The sequence below is a fragment of the Chanos chanos genome, chromosome 6 (genome assembly GCF_902362185.1).
Source record: "Chanos chanos chromosome 6, fChaCha1.1, whole genome shotgun sequence".
NCBI classification, from domain to species: domain Eukaryota; kingdom Metazoa; phylum Chordata; class Actinopteri; order Gonorynchiformes; family Chanidae; genus Chanos; species Chanos chanos.
The window spans coordinates 29411017-29433005 of record NC_044500.1 but is presented as its reverse complement, the minus strand read 5'-3'; the positions used below and the strand labels follow the sequence as shown (position 1 = coordinate 29433005).

The 21989-nt window shown below is 37.5% G+C and overlaps 1 protein-coding gene across 1 annotated transcript; it reads right to left on the bottom strand.

Moving 5' to 3' along the window:
* Positions 1–1229: 1229 nt before the first annotated feature.
* Positions 1230–21314, bottom strand: znf740a (zinc finger protein 740a). Its single transcript, XM_030777642.1, has 18 exons — positions 21256–21314; positions 19621–19786; positions 18895–19086; positions 17908–18054; positions 16574–16700; positions 16304–16387; positions 14998–15081; positions 13862–13945; positions 12620–12703; positions 11947–12030; positions 11429–11512; positions 8881–8964; positions 7233–7316; positions 6239–6322; positions 5302–5385; positions 3841–3924; positions 2837–2955; positions 1230–2633 (listed from the first exon to the last, which is right to left on the bottom strand). The coding sequence occupies exons 2-18, from the start codon at positions 19663–19665 to the stop codon at positions 2457–2459; spliced, it is 1731 nt and encodes a 576-aa protein (XP_030633502.1). The 5' UTR covers positions 19666–19786; positions 21256–21314; the 3' UTR covers positions 1230–2456.
* Positions 21315–21989: the final 675 nt, after the last annotated feature.

Sequence of the window (21989 nt, the reverse complement as noted above, 5' to 3'; positions counted from 1 at the left end):
AAAAAAACTACTCAGTTAGCTACCATCGATGCGGTGTCTTTTCTAATATCTCTATCAATATAATTCACTAAAATAGTGTGGTGAGGAGGCTTACATGAGATTAATATAAAAAAAAAATCTTAGTAATAGAACATTTACTGAATACCCTGGGACCTTGATGACAAAATACTGATCCGCCAAATTCCCCCATCCCCCCACCCCCAGTATTTTTCAGAGAGGCTTTGTCTAATGACATCAAACTAATTCTTAAAAAACAAACAAACAAAAAAAAAAGTCCATAAATTCGTGTTGTTTTTCTTTTCCACTTAGCACTCCAGTGTTTCAAAATCATATTAGAAACAAAAACAAAACAAAAACAGGTTTTCAAAATACACACACCATATTTCTATGTAACTATAACACAGAAATCAAAGTCTATTTCATATCAGGTTTATGATGCGTACAAAAAAAAAAAAAAAAAAAAAGAAATGAAATACGGTCACTTCATTACTGAAGTTGTGGCAAACCAGCCTTCCCCTGCAACGCTAGTCAGTAGCCATCCCTTCTACGTTAAATCCCAAATAGCATGTGGTCGCAAACAGTTATCACAAAAAAAAAAAAAAAAACAACCAAGAGGCATTGGCCAGTCCATTGACAAGCAGTAATATGTCCAACAGTACAAAACACACCCATGAGACATTGTGAAAACATAGCATATAGGAATGCTATGTTTGCATTTAAGGACAGGATTTAGACCTCGCAAAAAGTTGACAGATCCCCCTCCCCCAAAACTATTTTGATAGAACAATTACCTAATCTGTCAATCTTATAGTAGTGAGGTCCACCCCTAAGGACACGACGTATTTGTTTCATTAAGTTAACAGCACACATTTGTTTTTAAACCGTAGATCTTCAGCACATAGCCTAGTTATATTAGATTAACTACGATGAATTCATCTGGCAGAACACATGGATACCAAAGGCTGAGACTGGACTTGGCCAAAGCATAGACTACCTCAAATGAAAACGTCACATAACCATCACTACTATTCATCTGGAATTCTTTTTCGTAATGCTGGTCAAGTGTTGTTAACCAATTTTGTTATTTAATTACAAGAAGTCATTACAGCAACATCAGCACTAACTCTACACCCTGGAAGGATACTGTGGCACTACAGCAGTGCTAAGAAAGAAGGCAAAGTTTAGTAAAGATGTCAGCTTTGGGAGAATAAAAAAAAAAAAAAAAAAGAAAAAAAAATGCTGTCAATTTGAAAAGGCAGTGATTTTCTCTCAACATGTCTGTCAAATAATAATTACATCATTATTGCATGATAAAAATCCAAAATCATGTACAAAATAAAATACATGTGCACACCCTAAGGCCACAAGATTCGCTTTTTTTTTTCCTTTTTTTTTTTATTACATCCATGCTAATCTGTACATATCCATGATGAACTTATGGAAGCATCTTGTGTCCTTTCCATGTGGCTCGTACAGTTAATGCATACTGCACTTTCAGGCTAATAACGCTGTCATAAACACAGAACACCTCTGTGTATTTTCTCTTAGGGTCATTTCCGATGGGCATGACTGACTGAACTAAACTGGGCCATTTCCGAAAGTTTAAGAACAAACCTGATAGAAGAAAGAAGGATGACTTTTTATCTCAACTACGCGGTAAAAATGAACAGTTACCCACAATACAATTCAACAACCCAGAAACCCAGAACCCCCTCCTTTATGACGAGGTGATTACTTGTCTTACTTTGATCATGACACGTGAGAAATGACAACACACACAGTTTCTATAACTGAAGTGGGTGTGACGATTGTGCTATACCCACCTACACTAATAGAGTAACAGGAGCTGAGTCATTTTCAGTGAACCGTGTGAATGTTGTGTTTATGGATTGCCTCCTGGATCATCAGCCTATAACAGGAGTCAAAAATGTTGATGCTCTGACATGTAACTGAAAATAAACATTGTCGTTTTAACAGCTTATTCTGTTGCGAAAAAAAGGCCCAATTAATTATCGTAGTGATCTGAAAACTGTACCAATATCTAGTCACTTGTTCTGAAATCTTTTCATAGTTTTTCAAGCATATATCCCTCATCGTGGTGCACAAATTAACAGCATGTTTTTGTTCCCCTCCTTTAAAAGTACCAAAAAGGAAAAAAAAAAAAAAACCAAAAACAAAACAATGACAAAACAGGTGGAATAAATCATATCGAGTATAAAATCCTTCCCCTGGAGTTAAAGGAAATATTCCAAACAATATGTAAGCAACATTTAAAAACAAAATCAAACAAAAAGAAAAAAAGCAACACAAAAACATAAAGAGAATAGTTTCTCCCTTTCCTTCACTGCATTATCATCAGTCTCGGCCATCAGTTAGTGCCATTTGCTATTCGGCAGTGACTGGGGCCACAGGGCAGGGTTTGTTAGGGCTTTACACTGAGGGCTTAGTGGGGAATGTCAGACTGCTAATCGGCCAGGGGGAGGGTGGAGGGGACTCCAGGTTGCTGGAGGTGGAGGTGGCGGCTCCTGTGGGTAGGAGCGGGGCTCACAACAGGGCTGTGCCTCCACTTTAGCGACACCACGTCCCTGGCACAGCCTCCGATGCCTCAGCAGCCTGTCTGTCCGTGAAAAGTTCTGCATTTGGACAGAGAGAGAGAGAGTGTGAGAACACACACAGGTTTGCGGTAAATGGTTACACCGAAACATGCGTTACCTCAAAAGTACGAAGTGCTGCATATCATTTGAGAACAACCGTGCTGTTAAACGTGGGCGTTATTGTGCAATAAGGTTGTGTACGTTCACTTGAGTGGGTGTGTGTGTGTCAACAACCCCATTACCTGCTGGCAGCGTTCACACTGATAAGGCTTCTCTCCGCTGTGAACACGCTTGTGCCTTTCTAAGTGGTACCTCTGGATGAAGCGCATGTCACACATATCACATGCAAACGGCTTCTCTCCTATAAAAAGTAAAAGCCAAGTTTTCAGCATTTTTCTGTCAGCAGGAAATGTAAATAAATACATAGTGTCATAAAAAAAAAAAGGCTTTCAGTAGAATCAGGGCAAGAGGTATCCGACGACACTTGTTTATACATGTCTGTGCTGGTGGTACAAAACTATGTACCACCAGTTCATACTTTCTCTTTTGGTTTCAAAGAGGATTCCCTCATTTCATCACACATGAACCACTATATTGTATCATCATATTTCTACTGAATATCCAGGTACTATGACTCAGATTTCAAAAAACAAACAAACAAAAAAACCCAAAAACTCTTGCCCTAACTCCAAAGCAACTGACTCCATCCAAACTCGAGTTTGTAACAGCCATGTTTATTGGCCTTAATTTAAATGGTACATTTGTTAATGATTTGGTGAGCTAAGAAAGACTGGTGTGTTTGTGAGCTAAAAGTCCTATTGTCGTTTTGTGACATCACATAGGCAGGATCTAGGTCTTGAAGTTAAATAAAATAAACAAAAAATACACAGACCAATACGAAATTATACTTAGTTTGGGTTCTTTTTGTTGGGAATAGTCCCATGCAAGTGTAGTAGTATATTTCTGTGTTTAAATGAGCAGAGTATGAGTTTGAAGTACAGTTAAACTAACTGGGTGAAGCCTCACGCCGCAGTTCTGGCTAAAGAACCGTTTCCAGCAGATATTTATAAATTCATCTACTACTGACTGTCAGTTTACTGTGTTCTTCTCTAATGGGTTATATGGTCTCAAGAGCTCCCAAGTTTTTTTGTTTTTTTTTTTTCTTTTAAAACAAGCCGTACGAACAGATTTGGGTCTCATTGACAATCAGTTTTTGGAGTGAGAAGTATAATCAGAGGACACATACCAGTATGAGTGAGGCTGTGTCTCTCCAAGTGGTAACGTTGGAAAAACCGCATGTCGCACATCGAACAAGCATATGGCTTCACTCCTAAATACACAGAGCACCAATTTTAAGTGAAAGACTAAACAATGTGGGGGGGGGGGGGGGGGGGGGGGTCTGTATGCAAATCAGAAGCTCTAAACATGATGCATGACAGCTGCGGAAACTCCAATCAAAACCACTTCTACACAACTTTTGGATCATTGAAACCTGCTTAAGATGTGTTTAGGAGCTATAAGATGAGGGAGCATTTCATGTTTAGTAGGAACGAGCTCTTTCAGACTCATAAATAAGGCTTTATAAATGTCTTCCCTATTACGTACTCACAGTAGGTTTACCTTTATACAGTAATGATCTTGCATCTTGAATATTCTGGAGTGATCTTGTTGACAGTTTTGAGGCCTCTTTCAGAACAGAACCTAAACCTATTGATAGTCTTGCTTAATCCAGTGACAGATCATGAGCACTCCATCGTCAGATCTTAATGCAAGTGGCTGGTATCAACACGCCTGTTTCTTCTGAATAATTTCACAATACCTTTGATATACATGTTCCATTTTTAGTCATGTCCCTCAGGATTATGCATGTCAACATTAATTTTTCTCCCCTGCTCATATACATCGTACTCCACATTTTTCTATGAATGAAACAGTCAGCAGCATAGTTAAAGAGTCTTAGGAATTCACCTCACTCCATTCTGTATATATTCATATATAAGGTCTACTTGTGTTTTATATATACACATATCATTTCACTTTAAGGTCTTTCCACTTGGTGCTGCTTGTGGTTGAATTTTTGCTTTAAATTAAATAAAAGGAACTTGCAAGGCTTTTTTTCCCAAACAAGAACTTATTCCCTTCAAAAAAGAAAGATAAGCCGTCGTCTCATGGACATTGTGGAGTAGGATGTAAGTTTGATGCAGGTTGAATGAAAAATAACTGTTTTAATGCATTTTACTAAGTCCAAAAAGGGTTTTTTCCCCCCCAAATTTTCTATAGACAGAAGATGTGAATTATGTGTAGATGTGCATATTATGGGAATATATGTTAAATATATGATATGCTATAATCTGTGATAATCCAGCTTCTGAGTATCACACACGAATCTACCTAGTATCTACCCACCTACTTAGTGAAACTTGTCATGACATCCCACCTCCACAAAATCACCCACACACCTTTTCTTTTTTCTCTGTGTCTTTGCTGGAGATTCCAATATGCTACTTGCTGATGATACTGTTTTTCCACTGATAAGCAAGACTGATATTGTAAACTAATACTAGTTCTTCTAAGCTGTATTTTGTTACTGGGCATTGTAAAAACTGAAGTGTTTTTACTTTGGTTTCACTTCATTTGGCATGCACATATGTTTTGCCCTGATTGCTAAATGCTTAGTAAAGACGTTAAATGGCAAAGGGACACATACCAGTATGAGTGAGGCTGTGTCTCTGCAGGTGGTAACGTTGAAAAAACCTCATATCACACATGGAACAAGCATACGGCTTCACTCCTAAATACACAGAGTATCAACATATCATATATCCCTCTGCCTCTTGTTTTCTTTAACATTTTTTAAATATTCAAATCATGATATTTTACACTTACTAGCCAAGCGTATAAAGATAATCATTAACACAAAATATGCTACGGAGAGTATTTCATTAGAATGCAATGAACTCTGCAGAAAGGTTATCCTAATCCAAGGGTTTGGGTTAAAATGCTTTTAGGTAAAAGAGGTGAGGTAAGGACATTTGTACAAGTTCAGGGTGGTACTAGTCTGGATTTGGTCCACTAACTGAGAAACAATTACAGAAATCTTTTATCTTAATACTTTTGGCAGACCAAATATGTTTTAAGGCGTTCTCTAAAAAACTTTGCATGGTTGAGAGACTATTTGAGATGACTTTAAAAAACCTGCATTTAGACTGCAGTTATCTATCAGGCAGCTACACCAAAATGTTCTCTTTTTTTTTGGAATAAAATTCAATAACTGTGTAATCTATTCAAGATGAGGGAGTTTCCAACATCCTCATTAGTTTGCACATCAAAAATGCTCTGTGCAGTATATATACATTTTTTTAAATAAGAATATTCAGTATTTCAATAAAACAAGTACTCCAATGTGCACTGAAAAAGAGACCAATGTGTAGATGTTATTTTATTTCTACCAAAAAAAAACAAAAAACGTGTTGATCTAAATGTTTTCAACAACCCAAACTCGAGTTTGTTGTAGTCATATGTGTTCATTTTAACCCCAACATCCACTAGTACAAAAGAGCCAAAAAGAAAACATGGGAGCTTGAATGTGACATTGATGTATGTCCCATGTTTTAGAAAGAAAGCTCCAAAGAGATGACACATACCCGTGTGGGTGAGGCTGTGTCTCTGCAGGTGGTAGCGTTGAAAGAAACGCATGTCACATATGGAGCAAGCGTAGGGCTTCACCCCTAAATGCAAAGAGCACCAATACATTACCCAAATGGCCGCACAACTGATATTGAACAGCTCCAAAATAGCGTGGTGTTAATGCCTTTGCAGTTTTGAACCACTTGGATGTCTGTTACCCGTTCTATTCAGGCTTGTGCACACAATTTTTGAGGAGTAAGTTTTTTTTTTAACTAGTAAGTACATTTTATCAGTTTTCACACTATAGAAAGCTGACAATTAACACCAGTCTGCTTGCTAAACGTGATGACAAAACAGTCCAGAATTACTGCAAATAATGTTTTTAATCAGAATCGTTGACACTGAACTTCTAAAGCCAACTACTATGAAAAATATGACATTTTCCACAGATCCAAACACGATATTCTGCACATAGCATATCTCCTAGCCAATATAAGAAATTGAGGAAAATATCAAAGAAATTCAAACTCGAGTTTGCTGTAGCCATATGTACTGTACCAAGTGCACATTAAGAAGAGTTGGAGAATTTTGACTTTGGTGGTGTATGTAGGCTCAGGGCAGTGTTGCCAACTTGGCACATTTGTGCACAAGTAACATCAGGTTATTATGGCGTTTTCTGAACATTTTTCTGTTTTTCTGAGGCCAGGGTTGGATTGGGCAGAAGCATGCAATTAAATCTTTCAGAGTAAGTTTAGTGTTTAAATCAAACATACTCACAGCATACTTGTATAAAGCCTTACTTTGCCGCTAAAATTTATAATGCATTATTCTAGAACGCTGTAACTACAATGAAGCAATTCAACAGTGCAGTTTTTAAGACAGACTAATACTGAGTGGGCATTAGTGGTGAATTTGCAGGAAAATCAAGAGTTTCTGGTCATAAAGTTGGCAACATTGTTCATTCTTTATAGCCTATATTTAGAGAAAGGGGCAAGGTAAAAGGACACATACCCGTATGTGTGAGGCTGTGTCTCTGCAGGTGGTAACGGTGGAAAAAACGCATGTCACACATGGAACAAGCGTAAGGCTTCACCCCTAAATGCATAGAGCACCAAATATTAGCTAAATACAGGGATCAAACTCTATCAAAATGTTCAGAAACACAAGCTGAAACATAAAGTCTTCATGTTAAGTATTTGAAAATGTTAAAATTTTAAGCTTTCTTTTGTTATGTAATATCCATGCTTGTCAACTCATGACTATTATACTCTAAAAGTGGCAGCTTGTTAGCCACTCAATGAACAGTTCATTAAAACAAATTAATTTCATATCTTAACACAAAATTTACATAATAATAATAATAATAATAATAATAATAAATAATAATTTAACTGGTGCTGGGATCTTACCGAAAAATTCTCTAAAAAGATATACACCCTGGATATTTTACTAATTGTGTCTGATCTTTAGTTTCATGTCCGGAATAGTAACTAAACCCAAAAATGACTGGGGAAAAATGGCAAAGTTTTGCTTTAGGAAGAAATAATTTGAGAGCTAGATTGGGGAGGGAGGGGGGGGGGCCTAACAAAAAACACTGTCTTCAACACATAGTCAATTTATTACAGAAAAATAAGAGTGAGAAGCATGCAATAGGAGTTAAAGTATATTCCCAATTTATAGTATCTATGTATTATGGGAATACGGGGGGCTTGACACCTCATTCAATTTCCAACTATTCAAATGGGCAAGTCATGTATCTGTGTTGTGCTGATCTAATGATAGCCCACAAAATGTTCAATATCACTACAGCACAATGATGATTAACACAATATTTGCCTCAAGTTTCTATTTTATGATGATGGCGATGATGATGAAGCAATTACCTTTCTTCAACAATTAATCGATTAATTTATGAGGACCTCTGAAATCAGGCCACAATCAGATCTTTGAAGGATTATGTTGCTACTGGGCAGCAGCTGAACAGTAACCATCATGGTCAGTCAGCAACTTAAAAAAAAAAAAGAACTGACACAACTTCACAATGGACTCTGTGTTATGATCTAATTTGCTGTTAAAGCACCTGTGGGATTGTCTTTTTATTACAATCTCCAGAGGGTCATCGACGACTATGGTCAAAACGGAGGTCAGCTGACTTCCTAAATATAATCTGTCTGAAAATAAAGATCTGAACATTTCCCTACAAAGATCTACTGAACATGGAGAAAATATCTTTACAGCACAAAATTCCCATCATGCCAGATCACATCCTAAAACAGATTTTTTCTTTTTTATAAATGCATTTAAACTGATCTACTTGAATTTTTAAGCATGCAATAAGAATGGTTTAAAAAATCTATGTAACTAAATTAAAAAAACCTAATCTAAATGTGAAAAAAATGATAATGATGATGTGATGAATTGCTCTCTGACACAAATGAGACATTTATTGCCTGTTATTCATCCAACCCCTTTTCCAAAAATGTCAGCATGCTTGGACGGTGTGCCACCACCGAAAAATAAACAACTGGCATTCGAGTATGAATTTTTTTATCTTCCAAGATTTAATGTTTCACCCCAAAATTTCATGATAACCTTGCTGAGGAGAGTTACCCTCTGGGCAGTTTCTGTAAAATGAGCTGGGTATAAAGAGAACACATACCCGTATGGGTGATGCTGTGTCTCTGCAGGTGGTAGCGTTGAAAAAATCTCATATCACACATGGAACAAGCATACGGCTTCACTCCTAAACGCAGAGTACCAACATTAGCAAATTTTATGGGGATATGGATAGTTGACTGAGACACCTGAGTTCATTTTACTGTCCCTAGATCTATCACCGTTTAAAAACAATCATGTGTATTAAAAAAATCAATACAATCAAATAGATCATGTCTGAAAACAACTGCTGCAAATATTTTGATTGTTGTCCTATAAAGGTTTGTAAACAACATTCTACAGATTCTTGCTAAAACTGAAAGGGAGCAATAAATTAAAAAAAAGTCCTAGGATCCATTAAGAGTGAAATTTGAAATTCCTTACAGAATATATATATATATATATATATGCGCAATGGAAAACAGCAGGTTGCTCTGCAAACTTGCTGTGAAGAAAGGTTCGCTGATACTTTTCATCTCACAACAGTAGGTTAAGCATGAGGTTCCGTGTCAACAGATTGACAGCCACCATAAAATTACTGGCACCTTTGATAAAGTTGAGCAAAAAGACTACAAACAGCACAAGCGATAAGTACACTTTTAGACTGAAAATATGGGGGACATATATTCAGTTTATACAGTGGCCACAGATTGGCAGTTGTCCATTAATATCGTATATCAGCACTGCTCAGAAACAGAACTGGTCAAAAGTTTCATTACTGCTCTAAATCAACGCTGATATTATATTAGCATTGATTCTAGAATCAATGATACATTAAAAAGTCCTGTAACCACAACAATAGTAAATAACAGCAACAGCTGTTTGTGCATGACAGTTTTGTTATGAGAAGTAGCCTGACTGGAATATAACTGGACTATATTTTGCAATTAAGTTTATTAAGTTTAAGTTTCAAATGAAATATCCCAATAACCATACCCTATTAATGTGGGGAGGTGCACAATGTATGGCAACTAGAAAGTTGACAACATTTGTTTGATGTTATAATACTATTCCTTTGAATTGTGACTGAGCAGATAAATACAATGCCTTTATATTTTATCTTTGGTTAGAAGCCAGAAATTTAAAAAACGAAAACAGAGGCTTTGAGTTCTTTGTCGCAGCCTCGTCATTTGCCAATACAAGGGACACCTTGTCGGACATTATCCCTTAGATTTTTAATTATAAAAGCAAGTAGGAAGGTCGGTAAGCTTAACAGATACTAGACACACTATAGACAAGTAGCATAGAATAAGATGGGTTCAAATATTGTTGGAATACCTGAGGGCTCTCATTAAATTAAATCAGAATGAAATCTTTAACATTGTGCTTTGTTCGGCTCATCTCAGTCATGTGGTCTTCCATGTGTTCCTGTCTTTATGGGGTATAGATATGAAATGGAACATATCCACTTGAAGAGTGGAAAACTATTTGTACCCCATGATGAGGAAAATGAGGAAATTCAGGGAAAAGAAAAAAGAAATAATAACACAGCTGTTAAGTCTTTGGTCCTCTTTCCCAGAAAGAAAGGAAAGGCGAAAGACAATTTAAAAAAAATGATGGTTCTGAGGTACGGCAAGTGCAGCAAAAAAAAGGCTTTTTAAAAGTAAATATAACACTTACCATTAATAGGGTAATGATTAACAGGTTTAAAAACCACCTGAACAGAAGTGAACTTGCCTGGTAGAGCATTCAAGTGTACCTTGCCTTTGTATAAAATGAGGAAATGATAGTTTGGAAGGTAGAGAACAATAGGGAGCTTAATCAGTTTAAGAGTAGAACTTGGTTGCAAGTCATCAAGTTTTCAAGTATGAACACCATGTCCAAGCCAACAGTTGTTTAGATAGTTTACTGAAGGAAACCTTTTTTGAGAGCAATAAATAAACATGATCATTGGCATCTGGACTAGAATCAGGTGATATGGTTACAAAAGATGAAAAACATGCTTTTTAGCCCATACACACCAGTAGTCAGTTTGGCGTCAAAAGAAGGATGCCAATGCCAGTAGAAACCTAGCTGTGGATATTTACTGTTAAATGACTGTTTTGTCCCCCAAGTATTCCAGGGGCTCTTTTTTTTAATCTCAGTCACATTATGAACTTGCTCCAGCCTGAGGACATTTTAGACAAAAATGAGGTTGTGTCTTCAAGAAGACTGTTATGCGGCCACAGGCGGATTAAAAAAAAAAAAATGAAAGTTAATTAACCACTAAACCAACATTTGGTCCTCTCAAGAACAACACCTGAGGCTGGTGGTTTCAATTAAAGAGGAATGCTTGCAGCAGCAGTGAAAACAGAGGTGCCGATGATTGTGACATTTTCTTTGGAAATAAATTTTGAATGGCACAGATTGATTGATATCATTTTATCAAAAGCCAAAGTGAACGTTATATGTGGGAATATAGCTGGTATCATTTTTATTTTATGCAAATCTTACACATCTGTATTGCATTTATCTTGGTGTCTTTTTCATGTTCATTTTTATCAAGGGTGCCAATAAACTTGGAGGAGCCTCTATCTATCTGTACAGAATTCTTGAAGTAAGACGACACATACCCGTATGGGTGAGACTGTGTCTTTGCAGGTGGCAACGTTGAAAAAACCGCATGTCACACATGGTGCAAGCATACGGCTTCACCCCTAAACGCATAGAGCACCAAAAAATTAGGTATTATGGACAGTCAATGACAGTCCATGTCCAAACATTGATGGCTGATAATTATATGTCCAAAGTCCATTTATAGGGGGCCTTGAAACAATGTAAACTTTTAATATGCCTGAAAAATATATAAATGGCTTAACTGCCCAGAACAACGCACAGTCCGACACAAAAAGCAATATTACAACATTCAAGAGAATTGTGGCCTTAAGCCCCGATAATCTTAGATTGTGAAAGCTTACACTTTAGACAACACTGTTTATGAAAGTTAGATTTGTTTGAGATTTAATGAAATAATCAGCTGATACACTGATTCTTTTAGCATTGTTGCATTGGGATCATTTAAAAGTAAATGTACTGAAAGCAGCTATTATGAAAAGCATGTATGTGCAGCCTGTTTTAAGAAGACACATACCCGTATGGGTTAGGGTGTGTCTCTGCAGATGGTAACGCTGAAAAAACCTCATGTCACACATGGTACAAGCGTATGGCTTCACCCCTAAACACACAAAGTACCAATAAATTAAGGTTTGCTAAAAACTGAGCCTAGGCTTATTATGGTAATTCCACAGTGCCTTAATACAACTGCTGGTGACTAAATCCAAACTCGAGTTTGACAGCCAGATTTGGTTATTTCATTTATGCATTTTGTACAATGGGAAATATAACAACGTGCAAAGAGGCTTATGTGCTCTGAGGTATATTTGTATTGTTGTCATTGTTGCCAACTTTGTGGCTCAGGTGCATCACTTGACCAAAAGAATTATTAGCCGTGAAAGTATCAACGAATTAGGGATTAAACAAGGTACAAAATAAGAGAGGAACAGATGTGTTGCACCATTGCCATGTTCTTCGCAATTCATTACTGTGATTGCCATTTCCCCATTGGGATAAAATGGAGAAAAAAATAAGTTTTTCTTACACTCCTGACAACATTGTCTTGACTGAAAACCACTGATTTCAACTAAATTGAGACAATATCAATTTCAAAGTGCTACTAGCTTTTAAAAAAGTTGGCAACAGTGTTTAGCTGTGATTTTGTGTTGCCTGTTGCAACAATGCACGGGGTAAGGTGTGACTATTCATACCCGTATGCGTGAGGCTGTGTCTCTGCAGGTGGTAGCGTTGGAAAAAACGCCTGTCACACATGGAACAAGCATAGGGCTTCACCCCTAAACGCACAGAGTACCAAAAAAAATTATCTCACAGTATATTCAATTTCAACTCACATTGTTATGTAACATTGAACATCTAAAATTCTAATTGCTAACATGAAAGTAGCATTCTTTCTAAAAAGGGTATTTTGCTTCAAAAGGATAAGCAGAGATTAGAATTTAAGTTATACTCTGTTAGATGCTGGCCCATGGCAAACCAATGTAAAAAACATTATTTCATGTGATCTGACTTCATCTGAGGTACATCTCAAGCCTCAGAGATTTAGAGACTTGACAGCAAATGCTGAAGCACAGACAAATAATTTGCTTAAAAAGAAAAAAAAGCAGGAGTCATGCAGCAAAGCATGCTAAATTTTTGCACAACATTATTGAAAAACAAAAAAAAATAAAATAAAAAGAAAGAAAGACAGAAATTCTGCATTTGCCAAAATGTGTCTAAGTAAGCAAAAGTAGGGTAAAAATATGTAGAAGGAGTCACTCAGCCAAAATGAGCACCAAAATGAAAAAAAGCGGTCTTAATTTGCAGAGGTGCACCGATGACACTATCTTGTTACCTAATCGAAGTTTGAACAGTAGTGGTCAAATACCAGTTCCAAAGTAATGGGTAGACTAAAATGCTCTCAAGTCCAAATTCCAAAATGAGTATATGCAGTCTAACTTTTGACCGGCTTACTTTGATGTACATCAAATGCCTGGTCAAACTGAATGAATACCAAGAGTGAGGAATGAGGGGCACACGTAAGTGTAGTGACAGAAACAATTTTTAGCAGGAACTTAGCATAAACCTATCATTTTTAACAGCCAGTGATTAATTATTTTGACACAACTTAACTGAAATACTACATAGATGTTTTCCTGATTGAGCTTCAGCATGAGCATACAGTGAGGTCACTGCTCCTCGTACCTACAAAACCTCATTGCATTTACCTCATTTTAGACATTTTAGAAATAACAAGGAACTGGGAAGTGCTGACGCATAAGATCAATTGTGATTTAGACATTTTACACGCACATTACTATTTCTTTCCAACACTATCGGTGCATCCCTACTAATTTGTTGGGAAAAAATAAATAAATAAAATTAGCAATAGTGCACAAGTGCAACACAGAAACAGCCACTTGCTAAGTGTAAGGGTAAGATGAGGGGACTCATACCCGTATGAATGAGGCTGTGTCTCTGAAGGTGGTAACGTTGGAAAAATCGCATGTCACACATAGTGCAAGCATACGGTTTCACCCCTAAATGTACAGAGCAAAGTATAAATTAGCTATTTGCCTGCATAGAAGAGAACAAACCTGGAATATTATGCGGTACACAATCAGGTGAGCAGGTCAGAGATTAATTTCTAGACATCTTTGTTAACACAGGATACATTTTGACCATGTCCACTTTAACTGCAAGAGGTCTACAGTCCAGCGATGAACTGTGCAAAATATTACATTTCTAATGTTACGGTTTTGTTCTGTGTAGACAAGTGCCTGTGTAGTCTTTATGCCCATGTCAAGTGCACAGTGTTCCTATCACATGTTAATGAAAGTGAAAAGGATCATCATCTGGGGACCTTATCCATGACATCTGACAGAGCTTACAAGCAAGTATCTAGCAATAGAGATTTAAACATTTTGGATAAGCTGTTCTAAATCACTTCCATACCAGACATAAAAATTTAACATGGGGTTTTTATTTTGATGTATTTTGCCGTCCAGTGTTTGGGGGGGAAAACGCATGTAATAATTTGAACAGAAAGCTTGGATAATACTACATTTATAATGTCTCTTAATGCTGAGGGGTTTAATTAGTCACACTCACGTCTGAAAATCCTACAGCTGTCGAGTTTTTAAATATTGTGGGCATAAAGATTATTCTCATCAAATCCTGCAGGAGTGACAAGTTAAACAGTATCCTTAATATCAATTTTATTTCAAATGTGTCGTGTATGAATGATGGAATGGTTAATGCTTACTATTGAATATACAGATAATTAATACTACCATTTTTTAATACTCAATTCCTATTCCATTCCTGTTCAGCTGCCAAATGAAACAATTGCAAAATTATCTCATGGAGTGATGGACTACAAAAAAAAATGTTTAGTGGTCCATCAGTAAAGAAACTGATCACTTTGAGAAGATCTAGTACTTGGCATTTGAAATTGCAAAGTACAAAAGTGAAATATGATCTTACTGGTCATAATTTTTATGTTTCTTTCGTATGTTCAAACGTGTGCGCTCACTGGTGACCAGTTGTTTTGATGACCAATTTTACATCTGGACAATGAGAGTACACATACCAGTATGAGTGAGTCTGTGTCTCTCCAAGTGGTAACGTTGAAAAAACCGCATGTCACACATCGAACAAGCATATGGCTTCACCCCTAAATGCACAAATTAGCAGATTGAGTGAGACGTCTACACAGAGCAAAAACCTGAATTAAAATGGGTGATTCAAGCTGTCCCTAAAATTCTCACTCAAGTTGTTCTTTGAGGGGGAAAAACATAACCTATATCAGGTTTCACAGATGATACGTAGGGCCTGTCTGATTCTGGTATATCAAGTTTCTAGTTCCCATTATTTTTGCATTGGACACACATTTAAACGGGACCTTTATCGCCTCCTTTTCCTGAATTTGAAACGTCCAATTGCTTATGATATTTTTAATCTAACCTCTAACAAGGCATTAACTTCACTCAATCTAACTACCATATGAATCCTCCAATTCGTGTGAATCCAGTCACTACCTTTTCTTTCGCACTTTGTGTTGCGTACCATTGGAGCAGAGCGGCTGTATCTACTCACTGGTACAAAAAGCACATTACTATCTGTGACTACCACTAAGAAGCAAAACAGAGAGTGACCTGGTCTGGGTCACTACTTGAAGGGGACACAGCCAATTGTTTGCCCTTGCACTCTTGGCCGTAGTTGGCAAAAATGTTGCACAGCTAAGATTCGTAACACGAACCCCAGCTAGGAGAGCATCAAAATTCACTATATGCTGTTTTCCATATAAGGCCACAGTCAGAGAAAGAGGGGAAAAAGGAAACTAAAAAGAAAACTAAATATTTCAAAATTAGGGTTTGATATGGACTGAATCCATCAGAGTATAACTTTAAAAAGAACCTAGAGGGTGCCACTGCACCACTATCTTAAACATTCTTTCTTCATACAGGCAGTGTGAAAATGAGTCTTTAGTTTTCAAAGTAGAAGTAGCTTGCCAAAAATAAGGAAAATGATTAGTTTTGTTATTTTTCTGTTAGCTTGGGCCAGTCAATCAGAATCTAGGCTTGAGATGGGATAAAACTGTCGAAGACATGAATCAGGACCAGACAAGGTGATGGAAGCAGATCAATATTTAGAGAAACTTGTAGATATATTTGGGGTTTTTTTCTATGCAGCAAGGAAAGATCTCACCTATACATCAAATAGGTACCTATGTAGAGAACATGGAAAACTTAATGTTCAGAGGATCAAAAGCAGTTCAGGAGGAGGGTAAATCAGTCTTCTTACTTTTGGCAGGTCTCTGATTGTGTCTTTTTTACAGCAGATTTCCAAGATCAAAAAAAGGGTATGTTTAAAATTTACAGGATGATAATGCTTACCTGTATGTGTGAGACTGTGTCTCTCCAAGTGGTAACGCTGGATGAATCTCATATCACATATGGTACACGCAAATGGCTTCTCCCCTGAATCAAAGAACATTGACTTAGTCATATGTACAAGGCCAGCCCTGCCTTAATACACAGTACTTACATCAAAGTTACATCAAATATCTAATCAGAACCAGAAGCGGAATCTAAAGGCCACTTATTTGACCTAAACCCCAGACCCTATAGTATAATCGTGCATATTAGACAGAGTAAAGTCCATACCAGTATGGATGAGGATATGCCTTTTCAGGTGATAACCGCTCCTGAATGCCCCATAACAATGATCACAGATGAAATTCTTCTGCACTTTGGACAGTGGACAGTTCCCGTTCTCATCTCCCACAGCCCCCTAAAAGATGAACCCCATCCCCAATAAGAAAGAGAGAGAGAGAACAAGAAAGAGTTGGTTGTATTCCAGACCAATCAATTTTATCTTATGAAACATATGAAAAATTTGCAAAATTAAATTTTTTTTTTAATCTACCCAGTTAGTTTGCCAGTGGTTTTGGCAAAAAGAACAATATTTGTGGAATGACTTATGGATTTTTTTTTAGCTAGATGTACAATTAAACTGACATGGTCTGGCCAAACAGAATTCAACTGCTTTACCCAGTGATAAAGCTTTAAATTGTAGCTTCAATCTTAAAATAGCACTAGTTCCACAAAAAATTACAGTAATACCACAATCATGTGGAAATCAGATATTTTGGTCAGAACTGATGGTTAATACTGAACTCTTCCCATATGAAAACTGAGACTAATCATGAACACAGCTATACAGGAAACTCTGCTCCTCAAGATATCAAGCACATTTGTTACAGGACCACACTGTCAACAGTCATTACCTGTCCCCCTATATTATTAAAAAGACACAAACAAAACACAGAAAAACACAAATCAAAGCATTGAGACATTTCATATTTCAGAAGAATATTTTGTTTGAAAAATGGTTTGAAAATTCCATTTTGCTAGAAAAAGATTTTCATATGCAAAATGTTCCATGCTGAGATACAGTATTCACAAAAAGACCTTCCAAAACACTGTCCTTAAAAACATGAACTTCAAACAACATAAAGAAATCAGCTCTGTGTTAATGTAATACCTCTCCACCCCACCCCCACTTGCTACTGCTTCTCTTTAAAACACACAATAACAGTTATTGTGCTCCAAACTCTCCCCGCCCTTTCTTTTTCAGAGAACCCCACCCCTCCCCCCACCGACCAAAAACCACCTCCCTCCTACCCCCACACAAATAACAGTGAATGGAGGAGTCTGGAGGCAGGCACAGACACACACACTCATTCACATAAGCAAATGCCGTCTGTGGCCAGCAATATCACAAGCTACACCCAAACTGAGATTCACAAGGCTTTAAACTCAACAAACACATATACACACAAATTCAAAGGCAGCTACAGAAACTGTGATTTGGTCAAACAAAAGGCACACAGATGTGCTCAGATAGGCTGTGATTGACACACAAAATTAGACAGATAATCACACCCCCTGAAAATCTGGCACACATTTTTTTCTCCCTCTCTAGCACAAACACTGACCTTCCCTCCTCTCCCCTCCTGCTCTCTGACTTTGCAGGGTGTTCCTGACTTCCTGTTCTTCTTTTTCAGCTGCATGTCCTCGTTGGCTCTCATTTCCTTCTCATCCAGCAGGCGGGGAGCAGGGAAATCGCTGTCCTTCCGGAGAAGCTGCGAAAAGCACGAACACACATACACGAGGAGGTGTCTTTAAACTAGTACTCTGATTCATTTGAATTCAGAAATTCACAGGATACTTTTTTTTATGTAAAATCTAAAATTTGTAAAATCTAACATGTCTCTTCACTATTCCAATAATACCAGTTATCCTAAGAAACTGCCCTCATTTTCAGACATTGTGAGAATAACCATTTTAATATAGTCTGAAATACTGAAGTCAGGACACAGGCCTGTTTTGTATCTTTTTGGGAACTGCAATGTATAATGTTTGCATACTCAGAGATGATAAATGTATTATATCATTAAAGGAAAGAAAAACACATAAGCACACAAACTCAAAGACATACAGAATCATGGCAGAAAGGACATAAAACATATCATGTCTGTAGTGACATAGGATGAATGAATGTTCACTTATTATTTCAATCTGATTACCTGCATACATAGTGTGCTGTACACCTTAATTATTTATTGAAATAGAAGAGATTTGATGATGAATTTGGTAGGGCTTTGATAATATTATTTACTACATAATCAAAATTCAAACTGTACTGCTATACATGTGCATTTTCGTGTATTTTTGTTATATATCATGGCCAAAAGTATGACCTAAAATTCTGTTTTTTAGGTGTCAATAATCTGTAAATGTAATATTCAGAAAAAAAGAAGGAAAAATCTGGATAAAATCAGGATATCCCTAATATGTTTCAAGCCTTAATTACAGCTGAAGACAGCCAAGACTCAGTCACTACTAAGAACAACGAAAACTCTATCCACGCCTCTCATTTACAAAGATCTTTCCCTTCACCCCAATACCAAGGAATTTCTAACCAGTGGAGGGCAGCTCATGCCAGTTGGCAGGACCATATGACCCTGGGGACCTCGGTCTGGCATATCTCTCTGACTCGACCCATGGCCAGGTGTGGGACCCAATGGCGGCATCATTTTCTTTGGGGCAGCCATGGAGCTGGCTTGCATCAACGCCATGCTGGAGAGGACTGCCTCACAACCGAGTAGCCCCGCCTCAGAAAAACAACAGAGACCACTTTTAATACAATGTATGCTAACAAACTTGGACTCAATGTGCATTCTCATGTAGTTTATGTTCTACTTTAATGTCTCTAGGGATTAATCTCTTTCTTTCTTTTTCCGTATTTTTTTTTTAGCTCTGCTGATACCAACAATAATAGCACAGCATAATTGTTTTAAAAAAGCCCTATATACTTCATATATTAACGCACAAAATGTTTCTTATTACAATATAAAACAAGGATTTCTTTATCGTGTACAATGACAGAATATGGAAAGAGCCCATTCAAGTTGACTTCAAATGAAGACATTCAATAACATTTCTTTTGGCATAGCCCGATCTCTGTGTTTACACGTATGGTATAGCTCAAAAGTGAAGATTAAAATAAGTTCATCTAAATAATACACTCTAAAAACTACATTTCTTGGATTACTAGTTCTTCAACAAACTGTGACAGTATTGCTACAATTAGAAGCAAAGAGCAGGCAAATTCAGCAAAGATAAAACGTTTTCCTTGGAAAACTGACCCATTTCATATGGTCTCGGACTGAGCTGCTTGGCAGGTGGGACATTGTGGAGACTGGGTCCGAGAGGGCGGGGAGAGGGGCGGGGACAAGGTGGCTAAAGGAGATGTCACTCAGGATGGTGTCAGACAATGGGCTGTGCTTGCCTGACTCATCTGGCACTGGTATCCTAGATCAAGATGAGAAATGGAGGATTGCAAAGTTTCAAATCCAACATAAACACATCAAATAAATATTACCAAATAAAATCACATAAATTTTCAGTGATGATATGAGAGCATGTTTATGCTACATAAAGGAGATACGACATGTGATGACGTGATGCACAACATACGACTCTGAGCCAAGAATGTTAGTTCTATACAATCCATCCAAACATGAACTGGCAAGTTGTGGTCAGTGTATACAAGTGTTTCATTATCACCACAGATCAAAATGTAAGTAATGGATCAGATCAATCTATTGCTCTTACTCCTCACACTGATAAAAGTTACTTGTGTCACCATTTCAGGAACACAAAAGCTTGCAACACTAAATCATTCAAGTGGAGACTACATTTGCATCACAAATTTTAAAAAATCACTACACAAAATAATGTTTGTTGTACAGTATACTTGAAGTGAAACAATGTCAACCAATATTTTACAACGGAATCCAACGAGCAAAAGGATTCGTAACGTTGACCTATTTAATTAGATGTGCAGGCCCACCAGGAATCACACAACCATTACAAATCTGCACCACATCAGAAAATACGATGCTATTTTTTCATTCCAGCGAGTCTGATAACGTTTTCATTTTAATCAGTTTCATATCCCTGATCTAAAAAAAACACTTGGCCGGATACTGGTCGTAGTTAATGTGAATTTAGCAGCTCCATTCATAAAACGAGGAACCATAGGTCGAATAGCTAACGTCGATTGCAATACGCCGTATCCTTAGGCTTTTACTCTTTATTCTCCTAAGTACATGCATGTAGGAGCTGGGTTTTCACATTATCTCTCATAAACTAGCTGGGTAATCAGCTAAGGGACAGGGTGTTTCTGACAGAGTAACAAGTTAACGGTTACAATCATGCTCCCTAGCCCTGAAGTGAATGTTGTGATGCTGTTTTCAGTTACTATAGCCACAAAAGATGTAAAAATAACAGTAACACGCGAAATTATTTCGCCCAATTAAACGATCGGTATAGCAATCATTGGTGTATATAAAGCCGTTACCGTCCAGATAAACCTGGGCTATTAGCTACGGCTTGCTAGCTAGCAAGCTAAGCTAGCTAAGATAACTCCCACGCAAACAAACCAGACCGCTACGTTTTCATTAAGTCTTAAGATATTTACATTCTTCCATAACAGGCGTAGCCTTAAATAATGCGGGCGAACACGTTTAATGAAAAATACGTAGAGTGATTCGTAGGAGGTCGTCCGCCACCCAAGATCACAACTGAAGGAAGATTTCGCGATAGAAGACGTTCATGATGGTCGTTGCAAAGTCCCCCTCCCTGTCCACAAATCGTGTGGGTTTAGTCTTTTATTTCTATACGTAAAAATTTTCTAACTTTCGCCATAGTCCATGAGCAATACATACATTTAAAATAGTTTCAAACAGGACACGGAGAATTTGTCGTGTTCGTGTTACCTTTTTTGATTGATGATGTTTTCTCTTTTATTTCGCCGTCTTCTCCGAGCTCCTCTCAGTTTACAAACACAGGAAACACCACCGGAAGTACTCCCCGGGGAGGGCACCGCCACGTGACTAAAGAAAACCGAGCCTTACACTGCTGCCATATTGGTGAAGTTGGAAATTTGACACTTAGTCTCCATTTTAGTTGGAAATTTCTTGCTTCAAAGACACAACCCCACACGACTCAAGACGTCAGCTCGCAGTCTACTCACAGTAGCGATTAGCTGATTAAATGTAGCACACTGCTACGCGGTGTTGGTAAGGGGTAGCTAACCGAAGCTTGAGAAATCCTAACTTTCAGATATGTCTGTAGTCCAAACCGAATTGCGTTTTAGACGATTAAAAAAACGCATCGGATTCAACGGCAATTTGCCGATTTCCATACTGAAAGGTTGCTAGTAATAACCAAACAACAATGGCGGCTAAATGTCCGTTTTCCCTAGTCTAATCGAGCATTTAGCCTCGCACTAAAAACCCGAGCACATTTATGTAAAAACACCCACCAGCGATACCTCTGACATGCTTTAAACTCATGTCCGTGTCCACAATCATACGCATACCCACCCTATAGCACAGGGTTCCAGATAAATTCCAGAATAGCGATTCACGAATGCCCAATTTCCATTCTTCACACAGATATTAGACCATTCAAGCTTAAGGTTTAAAGACGTGCTTCATAGAGAAATCCA